This window comes from Simochromis diagramma, unplaced genomic scaffold (assembly GCF_900408965.1).
Source record: "Simochromis diagramma unplaced genomic scaffold, fSimDia1.1 OVJJ01000798.1, whole genome shotgun sequence".
Lineage (NCBI taxonomy): Eukaryota > Metazoa > Chordata > Actinopteri > Cichliformes > Cichlidae > Simochromis > Simochromis diagramma.
This window is the reverse complement of record NW_024386736.1, coordinates 1010588-1024032: the sequence shown is the minus strand read 5'-3', so window position 1 is coordinate 1024032 and position 13445 is coordinate 1010588. Positions and strand designations below refer to the sequence as shown.

The 13445-nt window shown below is 40.0% G+C and overlaps 1 protein-coding gene across 2 annotated transcripts; it reads left to right on the top strand.

The window, feature by feature from the left end:
• The first annotated feature begins 1275 nt into the window (after nt 1–1275).
• LOC120743963 (ADP-ribosylation factor-binding protein GGA3-like) lies at nt 1276–12015 on the top strand. Of its 2 annotated transcripts, XM_040048055.1 has the most exons (16): nt 1276–1478; nt 2994–3078; nt 3535–3610; nt 4150–4248; nt 4743–4866; nt 5058–5158; nt 5234–5314; nt 5407–5544; nt 7121–7328; nt 7406–7585; nt 7677–7738; nt 7813–7919; nt 8022–8161; nt 8278–8447; nt 9211–9321; nt 9671–12015. In XM_040048055.1, the coding sequence occupies exons 1-16, from the start codon at nt 1436–1438 to the stop codon at nt 9779–9781; spliced, it is 1836 nt and encodes a 611-aa protein (XP_039903989.1). In that variant the 5' UTR covers nt 1276–1435; the 3' UTR covers nt 9782–12015. The 2 variants fall into 2 exon arrangements, with proteins under 2 accessions (XP_039903989.1, XP_039904078.1); XM_040048144.1 differs by lacking the exons at nt 1276–1478; nt 2994–3078 and having other exon boundaries at nt 3542–3610; nt 4139–4248.
• The last annotated feature ends 1430 nt before the right edge of the window (nt 12016–13445 follow it).

The following is a 13445-nucleotide window of genomic DNA, read 5'->3' as shown; positions in this document are numbered from 1 at the left end:
GTTCCCACCACAGCATTTCAATACGGCTGAGGTTTGGACTCTGGGCCATTGCGACAGCTTGAGTCTTTTCTTTTTCAGATGTAGAGTTGTTGCTGTGTTTGTGATCATTGTCCTGTTGCTTGACCCTGTTTGGGTCAAGCTTTAGCTGTTGTACAACATATTTGGCTCTAGAATACTTTGGTATGCAGAGGAGTTTATGGTCGACTCAGTGACTGCAAAACAAGCCCAAATCATCACACCTCCACCAGTGTGCTTGACGGTCTAACGTGTTTGGTTTTCTCAAAGCATAATGCTGTGCATTATAGCCGCACATCTCCACTCTGCTCTAATCTGTTCAAAGGACATTGTTCCAGAAGCCTTTCGTGGGTTTTTTCAGATGCAAATTTGGATCTGAATAGTCTGTACTGTCATGAACTTTAACATTGGGCCTCATTTAGCATGTTTATAGAGTCTGAAACAAAAGACTCTCTTAAACGTTCCTTTTGTGAATGATCTTTCTCAGTGTAGATACACCCCTGAATACTTTTACAGAGGTCCTCACATTTGCTAATGATCAATTAGTCTTTGACTTTTTTGGTACAGGGAGGGTTAAATAGTGAGATACAATTATTTTAAGAACATGAACAGCAGACTCCATGAGGCTATCATGAGAGCCTTGAGTCCTTTAGTAGTACCTGTGCTTGCAGTTACTGTCAGCTGAGCTGAGAGAGTGATGATCTGTGGCCATCACCTCCAAAACCATTTCTTTTTTGGTGGTTCTTGTTGCGTCTCCAGTGCTCTTTGTGACACTTACATTTGCATCAAAGCAGGTGAAATGCATCCACAATGGTTTATGGATCCTAACTGGGCAGACTGTTGGAGACTTCCCTTAATTCTGAGAACTGCATCGTAGATAATGGACTCTTAGTTGAATTATCAAAGCACGTTTTTGTTTTTTTTTTTTATTTTGAGTCAGATTATATTTAGAATAAATATTTTTACAAGAAGAGGTGAAGGACGTTTGAACTTAATACATTATGAATTAAGCATCATAAGAAATGCGCTATGAAAGTACTAAAAGTACTCCAAACAATATAAACAATATAAAAATATCGATTCCTAATGAATTCTTCTGTAAGTGGAAAGAAGTTTGGGTGATCTAACGAAGTAAAAGCTTTCCGTGTGAAATGTGAAGAAGAGTGCATGAGCCTGAAGTGTGTTTTTGAGTCCCTTCTTTCCGCCGCTGCACTGACAAACACGACAGAGTTGAAGATAAGCAGATGTGTGTGTGAGCGCGTGCTGATGCAGGCAGTGAGGGGGCGTAACGTGGTTGGTGTGTCGGGGGCGTGAGTGTCACATGTCAGCGTACACAGACGGCAGTTTGACACCTCCGCTTCTCCGCCAGAGAGAAACAGTCAGCAGCTAAGGGCTCTGGACCGGCAGGAGACGGACGGCGATGGCGAGCGGTGACAGCCAGGAAACTTTCGAGTCATGGCTCAGTAAGTGAACAAGGAACAGAAAAAGTGTGTGTTGTTGTTGGCGTTCAGCTGCGAGTCTGCAGAGCTAGCGTACTTCTCATTGGCGAGACGGTCCGTGCTAACGTCCCGTGAACGGTCGGCTCGTGACTTCAGTTTGACTCCATCACCGCACACACTTTTTATGCGCGAAACAACGCCCTGTTTTATTTATTTAACTTGAACTAGGTTTTGGTATTCTCTAGAAACTCTCAGCTGGAACAGGAAGTTGTTCGCTCGTGCGTGTGCGTCAAAGAGAGCGAGAAGCGGTGTTCGCGTGTCACCTGCAGAAGTGCGCGCGCTGTCACAGGTTTTTTATGTAATAAAAGCAGGCGTGTGACCAAATAAGTAGCTGGTATTGACTTTAGACCTGTGATGAAGTACAGAGCAGGTTTTTATAGGTTTTACTGCAATAATTCAGCCCATAATGCATCTCATACTGTATTCATAGCATTACTTAAAATATATAACACAAGAAGACACCCAGACAGGAGAGAGGTAGTGCTGAAGCAGTCAGTTCATAGCATGGTCATATTGTACTGTATAGTTTTTATTTTTATGATGGGTTTTATCTTTATTTCTTTTTGACTTTTTGTTTAGTTTAGTTTTTAATTGGCTCAATGTTAGGTTTAGTCTTAGTATCATTGTGTGGAGGACATATATCAGAGTCACTACAGGTGTTTCAATAAAAACACAGAACATTTTGAAACCAGTCGACTTTCAGGCTTGTAGACATCCAGAATCTCAATTAAAATGTGCGTTAAAGCCTCGTCGCCTTATTGGATAAGCTCCTCTGTATATTTCTTGTATTCACTGTACTGTGCAAAAGCCTTGAGCTAACCCTCATTTCTTTATATTTTGCTTCCAAGTAGCCCTTCTTGCTTGTAACTTTTTAAAAGTGGTCCTAAGTGATTGGCTTTAGCTGAATCTATGAATGGAATTTGTAAGAATGGTGCCTTTTGTGCATGAATGATTCATAGGTTAGTGTTAAGTGGCTTCCCACATACGCAAAGGTCAGGTATAGGAATTGGACTGAAAATCAGTAAAGAAGTAGCCAATGTCCAAACTTTGGAAGACCTTCAGAACGCCTGGAGAACTATTGCTCAACACCACTTTAAAAATAATACGAAGTCTAGTTCCATGACAGCAAAATATAAAGAAGTGATTTTTTTGAATGTGGTTTCAGGCTTTTCTGTAAATTAAAAAAAAACAACCCTCCCCCACCCCTGGTTATGTATTTCATCAAAAAAAAAATTGGATCTAGAAAATTATTAAATAGAGTACTTAAAGGAAAATAAAACACCGTTTCATCTTATATGGTGGGGATAGTGCACAAATATGTGTGCTAGCTAGCCTCCACACATTAGAAGCACACTTGGTGCAACATAGGCTTTGTTTCCCCTTTTTGTGCAGATCTTTAATTTTCACTTCCACAGAAAATCATTTTTTCTTCTTCTTCTGTGTTTCACTCTTTCTGTGGTCTGATTTTTTTTTGTCCAGATCAGGCCACGGACCCAAATAATCAGGAGGACAGATGGGACTGTATTCAGGGTTTCTACGAGCTTGTCAACCAGGAGACTAACGGGTGAGCAGAGTGTTGCTTTCTTCAGTCTTACCTATAATTTAAGCACCTGTAAAACTTGTATACTTTCCCTCTTTATTGTAGTTAGTATAAACTAAAGTTTTGTAAGCAAAGCCACTTGGTTCTAAAAATGACTTCAACACAACTCAGACATTTGGGAAATAGTTGCTTCACATCCATGTTGCCATCACAGTTTGTCAGTTACACCATCGCACAAGATCAAGAGGGAAGTCTGTGACACCTTTTCCCCTTCACTCTTCCCGATATGATGCAGCATAAAGTGTAAAGGTACTTTTACGTAAAGGCAGAGTCCTGTTTTATTTGAAGCATTTCGGTGGATTTCTGCTGAGGCGGGCAGAGCGCTGTGTGGAAGCTGTGCAAACACTACGTCTTCAGCTGTTTGCACGACATGTTTGCTCGCAGTTCACTCAGATGATTTGAGATTTTTCTGCCTTTCAGGCCGCAGGTAGCCGTTCGTCTTCTCGCACATAAAATCCAGTCCCCACAGGAGAAAGTGGCTCTGCAGGCTCTCACAGTGAGTAACCAGACTAATGTCACGGCATGTATTTATCTCTCTTGTTTTGTGGTGCTTTTATCTGCAGACGTCTGAATTTGAATCTGATTTTTTAACACGGACAAGTACTATAATTCTGTATTGATTTATTTCTCCTTCTCAACGGTCATACTCGGCCTTTGTCACAGTATTTTTGTCGACAGAGGCCATTCACAGAAAAACAAATGTGTTTGTTGTAACTCTGTGTGTGGGGGTGGGGTGAATAATATCCGTGACTAATATTTATCACGTGGACGAAGCGACATGAGGCATTTAATCCAAGTTTGAAGCTGCTGTGAGGGCACGCACAGCTTGTAGCCAGTGTTTCGCTATGAGATGCGACTTGGAGAAGCTTCTTGAGGACCATGTGTCTCAGGACATGTGACATTTTAAATGTGGTTAACCACAAATATCAAAGATGAAAATCTCTTCTCTCTGTGCTGTGCTGCGTAAATGTTCTTCAGTTTCTAGTGGTTAGGATTGAGGTTTTTTTTCTTGTTGTTTTTTTTGGTGTTTTCCAGATTCTCGAGGCTTGTATGAACAACTGCGGCAAGCGGTTCCACAGCGAGGCTGCCAAGTTTCGCTTTCTCAATGAACTCATCAAAGTCTTAACACCAAAGGTACTGCTTATCAGACACAAAAATGTCAGTGGTAGTTTTTAAGCTGTGAGAACAGTCTGAAAACCTCTACATTTGGTAGTCAGACTTCCACGAAGTAAATTATTTAAGAGTTCAAATGAACTGCAGTGAACTTTTGTGAACGTGGAAAAAAAATAGCCTCCATATATCACAAGGCTCAGTCGAAAGTTCAATAAAAAAAGCATCAATGTTGAATTATAGAGATTCATATTATAAGAATGAAAAATGTACTTCAATTAATATGTTTAGACAGTTACTGCAGGGATAGAGTCACAAAAGTCTCCGTGTTCCCAACTGTGCAGCACGTTAGTAAATCTGCTCCAATCTAATCTAAGAATCTGACAGCGTATAGATTTAAAATTAGTCCAACATCCAAAGGTCCACGTTCTAGACTGTGGGACCAGGATATTCTGGAAATTTCTAATGAGCAGCTTTTTCTGCTGTAACACTGACATGTGATCCATCTTTCCGAGCAGTATTTTGGATCGTGGACTCCACAGAAAGTCAAAGACAGGGTGACCGAGGTCCTCTACGGCTGGACGCTCTGGCTTAAAGATGAACCTAAGATTCAGGAAGCTTACAGCATGCTCAAGAAACAAGGTGAGGAACAATGCAGATACAAAACATGAAGTCTGTGCTCAGAAGCTCTACCTGAGAATCCGTTCATTTAACACTGAGCACGTGATACGTAACAGTTTAATCATTTCTTAGTTGTTCTGTTGTGTTCAACTCTCGATGAGAGGACGTTTTTTGATTTTTTTTTTTGAGTGGGTTTCTTTTTCTGATCCTAGGTATTGTGGAGAAAGATCCCAAACTGCCGGACACTGTTATAATGGCTCCTCCACCACAGAGAACCACAGAGTCTGTTTTTGACCAGGAGGAGAAAGCGAAGGTGAGCATGTGTGTTTGTGTCTACTGAGGTGTGCGACTGGTTTCATCCTGCTTACATTTTTTTCTGTGCTTATAGCTGTTGGCCAGATTATTGAAAAGTGGCCGCCCTGAAGACCTGGAAACTGCCAACAGGCTCATTAAAAGCACCATCAAAGAGGTGAGGAGTGCTGCGGTGATCAAAGATGATGATCGTGCTTTTCTATCAATTTAATATTGACCTTTTTTTCCCTGTGTATGTGCTACATTAAGGAGCAAGAGAAGGCTGAGAAAGTGTCAAAGCGTGAGTCTACTCTGCAGGACGTGGAGAGCAACACTAAGCAGCTCAGAGAGCTGCTGGAACAGCACACTATCACTGGAACTTCATTACAGCCCAGCAACGACATGAAGGTATGTTACTACATGAAATACACACTCCGCTTGGGAAGTCCTGTGACTGTTGTGTCTTTATTTGCTTTGCAACTGCAGAACTGTTTTCTTTCTTTTTCTTTTTCTTTTTTTTTTTTTTTTTTGTGCAGCGTTGGGTGTGTTTGAGCACAACATTTGATTGCAAGGACTAGAATTCACTTTTGGTATTAAATGAAATGCACTGTGGTGGTTTGAATCGTATCTATCCAATAGATTCCAGTTTGTTCATATAAACATTGAGTCTTCCTCACATGCCAAAGTCATTCATGGAGTTCCACAGGGCTCTGTGCTGGGACTGAGGCGTTTTACGTTACACATGCTTCCATAAACAATATTATTAGCAAACACTACCCAGTGTTAAAATGGAGACAATCAGTTCGATCTTTCAGACTGAGTGTTTTTTTCTTTAGCATAAGTAATACCAGACTTTATCCTACATTTATTTGTAATGATTCCATAACACTCTTCTACATAAAATAAATTATTTTGATGTGTTAGATATTGTGTTATTTTACCTTTGCTCTATGTTATAAAATAATCTAAATAATTTGTAAAATGAAAAAAAACAAAACCATAAATTTAGTCTTGAATATTTATTTTAAATCAAAAATCTAACTTATAATTGGGAATTTCTGAAAATATGTTGAAAATTAGTTAATCATGTTTTGTTAATTGGTGATTTTAAACTGCCCGTAGGTATGAACGTGAGTGCGAAAGATTGTCTGCCTCTCTGTGTTAGCCCTGCAACACATTGCCTTACCCTAAGGTGGGGGTGTCAAACATGGGGCCTGAGTGCCAGAATCGGCCCAGCAAAGACTGGAATCCAGACTCAATGGACGGGTTAGGAAATGTGAAATGGGTTGAAAAGTTTCGACCTTTTAACCGTATTGTCACGAGTGTTAATGCTTTATGTTTTCTGATGAATGCATGCACAGGATACACTGCATACGCTTTGGACACATGGATACACTGTTTCTGCAATTTTACACATTTAACCTTTTTTAATCAGCTCGATGGAGCTGGGATACATCGATATGTCTTTGGGCTTCATTTATCATTACAGATCTTTCTATCCCTGTTTTGGTCATTAGTGTTTTGAGTAACCTGAAGCACTGGAAGCTGAACTCATGCTTTAATGACCCTCAGCAGTTACATTTGTTAGTAGCTCCTGTCCTTGTGGACAGGATGTTTGCTGATTGAAGTCTTGTGATCTTTATTTAGTAAAATCTGTGTCTGTGATGAAGTCGCTTTTTTCCACCCTTAGTTTATCTCCTTGGATACAACTGATCGGTTTTAAAAACTTCACTCAAGCTGTGATGTTGAGCTGGTAGAGCCAATTTTCCCACTATCACAATGCTGGGAAACGATGTTCTGCTGGTGGAAACTTGAGGCACGGTGTCTGACAGTTGATTTACTTGAACGAGAAATACACCTCAAAAAAATAGGACCTTTTGTACAAAGGTCAAAACCAAGCTTTCTTTTTTTAAATGATCCATTTAAGAAAGAAAAAAAAAAAGAAAACATTAAAAACTTTTTTTTTTTTTTTAAACCTTTGCAGACGCTGTATGAGCGCTGCGACCGACTGAGGCCCAGCCTCTTTCGACTAGCCAGCGACACGATGGAAGACGACGCTGCTCTGGCGCAGATCCTGGCAGCTAACGATGACTTGACTCTCGTAGTGAACGCTTACAAAGTCCGGGTGGTGGGAGCAGAGTGTAACGGAGAAAGAGCACGAAGTAAAAGTGAAGAAGTGACAAGTAATACGGGTAGGCTTCATTTTGTTCACCTTTTAGTCCTCGTGGAAAAATCTTGTTTGCGAACCTCTTTTCTCTCGTTGGTCCAGCTCCTACGAGTCACAGAGAGGTTAAGAGCTACCACCTCATCGATCTGTCAGCGCTGGACTCTCCGCAGACTCATAGGAAAGCCGATTCCCTGCCTGTATTCGAAGCTTCGTCACCAGTCTTCACCTCTTATCTGGAAAAAGCTTTCAGCTCAGAAGACGACCAGGACTTAAACGAATTAGGTGGGCCTGCTTTTGTTCTTATTTCGCCGTTATTGTCTGTAACACTGACAAATATGCTTCATAATGTAATGACGTCCTGTTGTGTGATTAGATCTGGTCTCAAAGCAAAGGACTCAGGAGAATTCCAAGTCCTATTCTGAGGAACTGATGCAGGTGAGGCTTGAATGGAAGATTTAAACATGCATTTTATTTGGAGTATGCGATTTAACATGTTCTTTTACTTTTAGTTAAATGGAGACATTTTTAATGCTGAGCAGAACGGAGGAGGGGGGCTTTTACTGAGAGCCCGTGGATGTGGGGGCAGCAGTGTGACAACTAACGGGACAGACATTTGGTAAGATGGCAAAGAAATTTCTAGCTTTTGCATGCACTTGGTCAGAGTTGTAAACAAGTAAACAACCTTTTGTTTTTAAAAATCTGCCTTTTCTCCCGTTAGGTCTCATCCTCAAAGTCAGCAGTTCAAATGGTCGGACAAACCATCAAATGAAGGCTCAGGTTCTCCAGTGAAACTAGAGGACTCATGCCCCCCACACCTCCTGAACAACATCTTTGTTCCAATGGAAAGCATCAAATCCAGTAAGTCGTCTGAAGCGAATCGTCCAGTGTTTGCCGCGAGTTTTGCAGCTGTGAGGAAGTCGTTCCTCAGTATCAGCAGATACTTTGTTTAATTGTTATTTTCACGTGTATGTTAGGTCAGCTGGAGCCGATCACGTTATACAACCGGGCCGGTTTCCACGTATCTCTTCATTTCGCTAGAGACCCTCCGCCAGGTCATCCAGGTGTCGCCGTGGTCGTCATGTCTGCAGTGAACACATCTGCGCTCGATGTGAGAGACTTCCTGTTTCAAGCTGCTGTTCCAAAGGTAACAAACTCAGACTGCAGGGTGATGTTTTTAAAATGTGGACGGATGCACTTTTGAATCAGGAAAACGTTTGAAAATATCTTTAGGACGTGTCGACTTCAAACCTCTTTAATCTTGAAACAAAAAAGATACAACAAAGAAAGCAGGCTGGTTCAAATGATGTACTTTTTTCACAGTTTTGCTTAAAAAATGAAATAAAATGTTGAAATTAGTGCTAGAATTTCTGAATTTTAAATAGTGACTGGTCAATAAGTCTAGGAAAGTGCTGTATAAATGCCAGTACACATTTTTCTCACTTGCAGATGTTTTTTCTTAAGAAGTAGGTAGACACGGGTGTTACTGATGGAATGAATTATGTTACGCACTTAGCCTTCACCTCACACACAGGTGGGATTGGTAACACCTCTGTGTGTGTCTATTTGATGACACGAAGGCTTTGTCTGTGTAAAAGGGAATATTAAACTGTAGCTTCATTGTGGGTCTAAAAATATTACAGCTTTGTATATGTTTAGATGGAGAGGAAGCTAGGTCATTGGCCTGTGACAGCTGTTACACCAAGCTCTGTGCAGTTAATTGTAACGGCTCAGACTATCAAATCACAACAAAATGTATCTGGCGCCCCCTGCTGGAGTCGGGTTGACAGTTCAAATTTGTGGGGCAGTTCCTGTCAGTGTTTTTCTGTTTGAAACCACTTCAAGTGTCTGCCTGCTTCCTATCTGAGTTGGGCACACAGCTCTTTCTTACTTTAATCACTGTCACACAGACGATGTTAGTGAAACTTCAGCCTGCCTCAGGGACACGCCTACCTCCATACAACCCTGTCCTGCCTCCACCTGCTGTCTCCCAGGTCCTCCTGTTAGCTAATCCTCAGAGGGTGAGTTATATGCATGTAACTGTTACTGCCTGTTTACCTTGATTAAAGTTGTCAGCGTCTCTACATGTGAGTTTGTTTGTTTATACTTGTTTTTGTTGTATATTTCCACAGAGCAGGGTTGTTTTGCTCTTACTATAAATTGTCGGATCCTCAGTAAGATGCTTTACACATTTCCTGTACATGGCAGGAATGGTTAAGAGAGTAAAGCTGTAGATAAACACCATCCTCTGTTTTATATTACAACACAACACAAAAGATAATGCTGATAATATTTAAAATATTTGTTCTTTATTTCTTTCTTTGGAGAAATTCAGCCAATTTCCTAAGATGTTCCTTATTTTTCCCTCAGCGTAAAGTCCGCCTGCGCTACAAGCTCACACTGATGCACGGAAACCAACATCTGAGCGAAACGGGAGAGATCGACAACTTTCCTGACTGGATGTCTTTGACCGGCCACTGAAAACTTCACAAACTCGGATTTGTACTCTGTGCTGGGTGTGAAATTAACAATTGAAAGAAGAGAGAGTGATAATGAAGCCAGGGAGGAAGAAAAACTCAACCAGAAGATGGAGATGCTTTCAGGTTTGGACACTTCATGAAGTAACACCAAGCAAGTTTGTATTTTTGAAAATCCTATTACTTTGTGTGCGTAGGTTTTTTTTTTTTTTTTTTTTTTTTTTTTTTTTTTAAACAATTTGCTGTGATTAAAAAAAGTAGCAACTATGATTCAGGCAAAGAAAAATGTCTTACATTATTTAAAAAAAAGAGTTGAAAGTCTTACATTGCACATGAAATCCGTTACTTCCAGTTCCTTTATACCTGGTTGGTATTCCAAAGAAACACCAAGCACTGACACTGGAGTCACACTATGGTAAACGGTGGCTGGACACAGCAGTGCAACTAAAAGTATTGTGACCTTGAGATCTTGTTGCCTTTTGAAGATATAGTCTAACTACTCGTCAGTGAGTTGTTGTGATCTGTATTCCAAGCTTGATGCATCAAAACGCGATAAAACGGCAATAAGAGGCGTCAGTCTGCAACTCGAGGGGGTACATACAATCTGTTTGTGATCATTTGTGATAATGCAGAGATTCGCTATGAGAAATCACAAATATGTTGCGGTCAGAAATTCACAGAAAGTGCTGAAGGTCAGAGTCTCACAAATAGGAAACAGAAAGTTCCTCCACAAATACTGACGCATGGCTGCAGGGCTGCGATTTAACTACAGAATGACATTAACTCTGCTACCTTGCTTTTATTTAGGTACATAACAAGAATACAACCAGTTGGCAACCAGCTGACTTGAGCCCCTTATTGATATGACGTGGATGTGTTGTGCTCGCTTTGGAGTGACTGCTTTGGACACAGTTTGTCTCCCACACGGTGACCTGTGCACCCGTGTTTATGCTCTGGGTTAGCACTTAATTGCTGCAACCACTTTCAATCAGTCACTGAATTCTAAAATACTCAGTTCAGTCAACAGGTCAGTGGGATGCACGCACACACACAAATAATGAGCAGCAAAGGCAGGAGCTGTTGCTCTGTTTATTGTAAAACCCAAACAGTCCAAGGCTTTAGTAGTTATTGTTGCTTTAGCTGTGCCATTAAGAAACTCAAGTACAACAAAATCTGTGGCAAAAATAAAATAATCTATTATTCATTCAGAGGATTTTACAGTTCTTTTACACTTTTGTGTGCATCAGAATATTGTATTTCAAATCTAAGCATGTGATGTAAGGGTGTTCAGGTGGGTTCAGCACATCCCCGACTGGACCCGATTCACGTGTCAGATGCTCTGCTGTCATCTTATTTTGCTGCCTCGTGCTGTTGTTAAGCCACTGAGGTGCAATCCAGCGTAAGCTGACGTGTTGCTGGTTTCAAGTCTGCATTTGAAAAACTCTTCTGCTTTTCTGACATCAGAACTCTCGAAGCACCTTGAGATGTTTTTAATATGTATTTATCTTCCAACTAAGATTTCCTTTCCTTACACTTAAAGTGTGTGAGTATAATTATATAATTGTGTTACTGCATTTCGGATCTGCTCGTTTGTGTATCAATTAAAAGATTCAAGAAAAAACACAAAGACATGTAGCAAAGCTGATAAAAAAATTGTTTACATCTGTAAACACTTTTCCCACCACTCTGTGGCAGAAAGCAGGACAAAATAACTGATGAATGTGTTAAATACACTTTAAAATAAATCAGTTACTACTCTTTGCTGTAGCTTTTTGTAGGGTTTGACTCTTAGTAGCATGCTTCATTTTGTTTCTTTGTGTGAAGTTGTTTCCAGTTTGCTTGTGTTTCATTTTATTTTATTTAGTTTTCTTTAATTACAGACTGTGTGTTGTTTCCTCAGCTTCAACCACTTTATGAACCCCAAAGAAGACATTCAGGCTCAGTTTTACCTGCTTCCTCCTGTGTGACTGTGAAACAGGAAATGCATGTCTGTCATGTGTCAGTATTGAGTTCTTCAATAAATATGGATTCTGTTACAGTTGTGTTCTGGGTCCAGGGATTTCACATCTGCGGCTCTTTTACACATGCAGGGGCTCAATGTGGTATCGTCAAAAGACAATAATATAAACACAAAATGAACAATGGATATTTTGCAGTGTTTTTTAAAAGTTTGTCTCTACATCCTCCAGCTGTGAAAGTATGTAGCCTTTACACTGAATTAAAAAAAGAAAAAACGTTTTCACATGTGCTTCATCTCCTTCGTCTAACACGTGTTACTTCATTCTCTTGTATTTGCCGACCTCTACAGCGATGATTAGCTCAGCTGAATACACATAAATGTTTAGTCTTCACCCTCCGTTGCTATGGATTCCACATGCTGCTGGGTTTAAGTCAAAGAACTGAAAACCTACCTTTTTATATAACTTTTAAAGCTCTTGGACTGCTACATTTATCTTATTTTATAAGTTATGTTCTGTGACTTGATAAATTTCTACAAACAGAAATAAATCAAAGCTCTGCAGACCACTTTGTAGTTACTGTTTCACAGTAGGCCTAAAAATGCTAATTTTTCTCTCTCCACTTTACAGTTGTTACTGAATTAAAAGAGTAAAATTATATATATATATAAAACCCCCTTTTTTTTTTTTTTTTTTTTTTTTTTAGTTCTGTAATAATAAAAAATGCAGAGGAGAATAACTATAATGAAAAGGCAAATTTAAATAACCAGGTAATGATAAATAACGCACTGTAAAGTAGTCAAAGGAGCTTGCAAAGAAAAGCGTCTGGACTTCTTTAAGTTACTTGAAGACGTTTCACCTCTCATCCGAGAAGCTTCTTCAGTTCTCTGACTATGATGACCTGGATGACTGAGAACCTTCACAGACGCACTGCAGAGTAGTTATGTGATAAAAGATGTTAATTATTTACACCTGTTCATTTGGATACGCTAACTTATAATTAATAGAGCCTGTCATCTTCATTGTGAGGCTTCAAAGTTTGGCAGTTGTGTTTCATAGTAAAGGTTGCTGAGCCCAGGTCTGGTCCATCTTCATGCTACTCTGTGCTGCAGAGAGAGTGAGATCTGTGCAAGTAACAGAGTGGGAGATCCACTGCTGGATAAACTGAGAACACTGTTTCCAAACATCTTTCATCTGTAAAAATGGCTTCATAGTGTAGTCATTTAGCCTGACAAGCAAAAGGTGTCCAGTTTGATCCCAGGAGGAGACACAATTCCCTGTGGAGTTGCATTAGGAAGAGCGTTAAAAAACATTTGGCAAGACACACGCTAATACCAATACATGTCTGTCAGGCAATAATATTGGTAATTGATATATATATTTAAAAAAAAAAAAAAAGAATTTTATCCTTTTCCCTTAAATGGCTTCTTGTTTCAGCTCTTGTGCAATTAGAAACTCCAGCCCATCAGCTGCATTGATCGTATTTATTATATGACATCAGCAGATTAAAATACATGTTTACTATGTACAGATATGTAACAGGGGTGTTAGATAAAGTGCCAAATACATTTTCTTTTTTTACAAAACCAAACAATCAAAACAAAGCAAACAAAATAAAACAATGGGATTTGTGGAAGACCATCACACCTGGTGGCCGGGTCCCACAGTTTCATTGCTTCGTGACGAGTAGCCCCCTCATTCGGAGGCTGA

What these genes read in the sequence shown, in the direction of transcription:
- LOC120743963 (XM_040048055.1), top strand. Translation starts at nt 1,436, where the DNA reads ATGGCGAGCGGTGACAGCCAGGAAACTTTCGAGTCATGGCTCA. An exon ending in TGGCTCTGCAGGCTCTCACA is followed by an intron (nt 3,611 to 4,149) that starts GTGAGTAACCAG and finishes GGTGTTTTCCAG; the next exon opens with ATTCTCGAGGCTTGTATGAA. An exon ending in TTCAAGCTGCTGTTCCAAAG is followed by an intron (nt 8,448 to 9,210) that starts GTAACAAACTCA and finishes ACTGTCACACAG; the next exon opens with ACGATGTTAGTGAAACTTCA.